This window comes from Ceratina calcarata, unplaced genomic scaffold (genome assembly GCF_001652005.2).
Source record: "Ceratina calcarata isolate Rehan_Ccalc_2016 unplaced genomic scaffold, ASM165200v1 scaffold98.2, whole genome shotgun sequence".
In the NCBI taxonomy this organism is placed as follows: Eukaryota; Metazoa; Arthropoda; class Insecta; order Hymenoptera; family Apidae; genus Ceratina; species Ceratina calcarata.
Window position 1 is genome coordinate 80,209 of NW_017181217.1, and position 2,698 is coordinate 82,906.

General features: G+C 45.3%; 2 protein-coding genes across 3 annotated transcripts in view; one reads left to right on the forward strand and one right to left on the reverse strand.

The window, feature by feature from the left end:
• Window positions 1–2,698, reverse strand: part of Flo2 (flotillin-2) — a 70,323-nt gene that overhangs the window by 60,818 nt on the left and 6,807 nt on the right. The gene's annotated exons all lie outside the window — the stretch shown is intronic.
• On the forward strand, window positions 267–2,692 carry LOC113465174 (glucose dehydrogenase [FAD, quinone]). The gene is made up of 2 exons (XM_026819282.1): window positions 267–2,110; window positions 2,460–2,692. Exons 1-2 carry the CDS (start codon window positions 302–304, stop codon window positions 2,601–2,603), a joined length of 1,953 nt encoding a protein of 650 aa, XP_026675083.1. The 5' UTR covers window positions 267–301; the 3' UTR covers window positions 2,604–2,692.

Here is a 2,698-nt window from a genome sequence, read left to right on the forward strand (position 1 = left end):
TTATAAAACTAATTGAAAATCGTGAAACGTTAAAACGTGAAAATAATTGATGAAATTAATTTGGGAAAATATTTTGTGCCATGCACCGGATCATAATTAGGAAGTTAAAATTCCAAACTAAACGTAGCCAATATTTCAGGGTCACAGTCCGAAGGACCCCGCTCCGTGGAAATTGACCTTAACGATACGTAGACATGACCAGAAGTACCTAACTCGTAAGCTGTACGCATGCAAGTATATATACTAACGCGAGGAGTATCATTTCGTCTTGTCCCACTTGAAAACCCAACCAGTGGCGGCGATGTGTTCTATATCGGCCTGCGTCCTCCCTTTCGTAATTTTCCTCCTCGTTCCCGGTCCGAGCACGGCTCAGCAGTCACGATTTAGCAACGGGCAAAGGAGATACGCGAACCTGTACGGTTACACGAATTTCAATACGACGGGCACGGAAAACCTGATCGACGTGGTGATAGGCGGGCTGAATTTCCTCCGCGCTAACGAGCAGTTTCAGGAAAATGCTCAACCCGACGTGACCCCGAAGCATCGATCGAAATACGATTTTATAGTGATCGGCGCAGGAACTGCAGGAGCGACGATAGCGTCCAGGTTGAGCGAGATCGAGGACGTAAGCGTGCTCCTGATCGAGGCTGGACCAGAAGAGACTCTTCTCATGGACGTGCCCATACTGGCGAACTTTTTACAAGGCGTGGAATCGATCGACTGGATGTACGAGACGGAGCCGTCCGAGAAATACTGCCGGGGGATGAAGGGTCACAAATGCAAATGGCCCAGAGGCAAAGTGATGGGCGGTAGCAGCGCCCTGAATTACATGATAGCCACCAGAGGAAACTGGCGGGACTACGACCGTTGGGCCGAGCTCGGTAACGACGGATGGGCGTTCAAAGACGTAATGGATTATTTCAAAAAATTAGAGAACGTAGAAATTCCCGAACTGAGGAAGGACGAGAAGCACCGCGGGACGAACGGCCCGGTCTCGGTGGATAACCCGCCGTTTCGATCGCCGATGGTGGACGCGTTCCTCGAAGGCGGTAAAGAACTGGGTTATCCGTTAGTCGATTATAACGGAGAGAAGCAAATCGGATTTTCGTATATACAGTCGACCATGCACCGAGGGTATCGCATGACCAGCAACCGGGCTTACCTCGTTGGTAAAAAACGGAGGAACCTCCACGTGACCAAGATGAGTATGGTGCACAGGATATTGTTCGACAAACAGACCAAACGAGCGATCGGAGTACTGTTCGTGAAGAACAACCGAATGTACAAAATCTACGCGGACAAGGAAGTGATCCTGAGCGCGGGTGCAATCGGATCGCCGCAGTTACTGATGCTGTCCGGAATAGGACCCGCGGAGCACTTGAGAGAACTCGGCATTGACGTGATAAGAGATGCGAGGGTGGGCGACAACTTGATGGATCATATAGCTTATGGTGGACTGACGTTCCTACTCGATCAACCGATGTCTATAACTACTTTTGATCTGCTGAACGTTCTCAAGCCATATTTACGAGATTTCCTGATGGACCGGAAAGGTCCGGCGACCACCAGTGGCGGTTGCGAGGGAATCGCTTTCGTCGACGTCGACGATCCGAAAAATAGAGACGGATCTCCGAACATGGAATTACTGACTCTGGCCAATTCGATCCACGGGATCGGTATGTTGTACGATAATTTCGGACTCGACCAGGAGATCAGGGATAAATTTTCCTGGATACAGAACGTATACTCGTGGGGAGTGTTTCCTATGATACTGCGTCCAAAGAGTCGCGGTTGGTTAAGACTGAGATCGAAAGACGTAAACGTGCATCCGAAGATAGTCGCTAATTACTTGAGTCACCCGGACGACGTTAGGGTTTTGGTGAAAGGCATCAGAATGGCTATTCAAGTTGCTAATACGGAAGCTATGAGGAAAATGGGTTTACGGTTTTATAATAGGACTGTGTCCGAGTGCGAGAAGTATCCGTTCGATTCGGATAGTTATTGGGAGTGCAATTTGAGGACGGAGACATTGACTATTTACCATTATAGTGGCACTTGTAAAATGGGACCGGAGAGCGACAGTACTGCCGTAGTCGATCCGACTTTGAAGGTACAATTCTATTTTAAATAAAGTAATTCCTTGAGGCATACGATTTTAAAGAAAAAATAACCCAAGTTGCACAAAATTATTAAGTAATTATTATTAAGTAACTTTAAATTTTCGAGGTGGGTTGAAATCCCACCATGTATAAAAAGTTGGGACAGGTTTTAATCCATCCAAACTGGAATTAAAATTCTCCTATCGACGAAGCATGTGACAAGTTTTCTAAATTGATTGAGTAGAGACGATTTCGTAAGGAGGAATTTAAAAATACAATAAATATTGAAACATGCAAATTTCGTGAAATTGTGTTGAGATTTGCCGATCGCCGAATCGAAATGTAATTTGAATATTTCAGGTAATCGGCATCAAGGGACTGAGAGTGGCTGATGCTTCTATAATGCCGGAAATTATTTCTGCCCATCCGAATATTCCGATATTCATGATCGCGGAGAAATTGTCAGACATGGTTAAAAGAGAGTGGGGATACCTAAACGACTGAGTATCGCAATTTAAAATCCTATTAGAAGCAATGAATTTAATTATACTTAACTAATTAATTAGGCAATTCTAATTTTATATTAGAATATGATTAAT

Excerpts from the sequence above, each read along its gene's own strand:
- LOC113465174 (XM_026819282.1), top strand. The coding sequence starts at position 302 with ATGTGTTCTATATCGGCCTGCGTCCTCCCTTTCGTAATTTTCCTCCTC. Across the intron at positions 2,111-2,459 it reads TAGTCGATCCGACTTTGAAG|GTAATCGGCATCAAGGGACT; the intron begins GTACAATTCTAT and ends TGAATATTTCAG.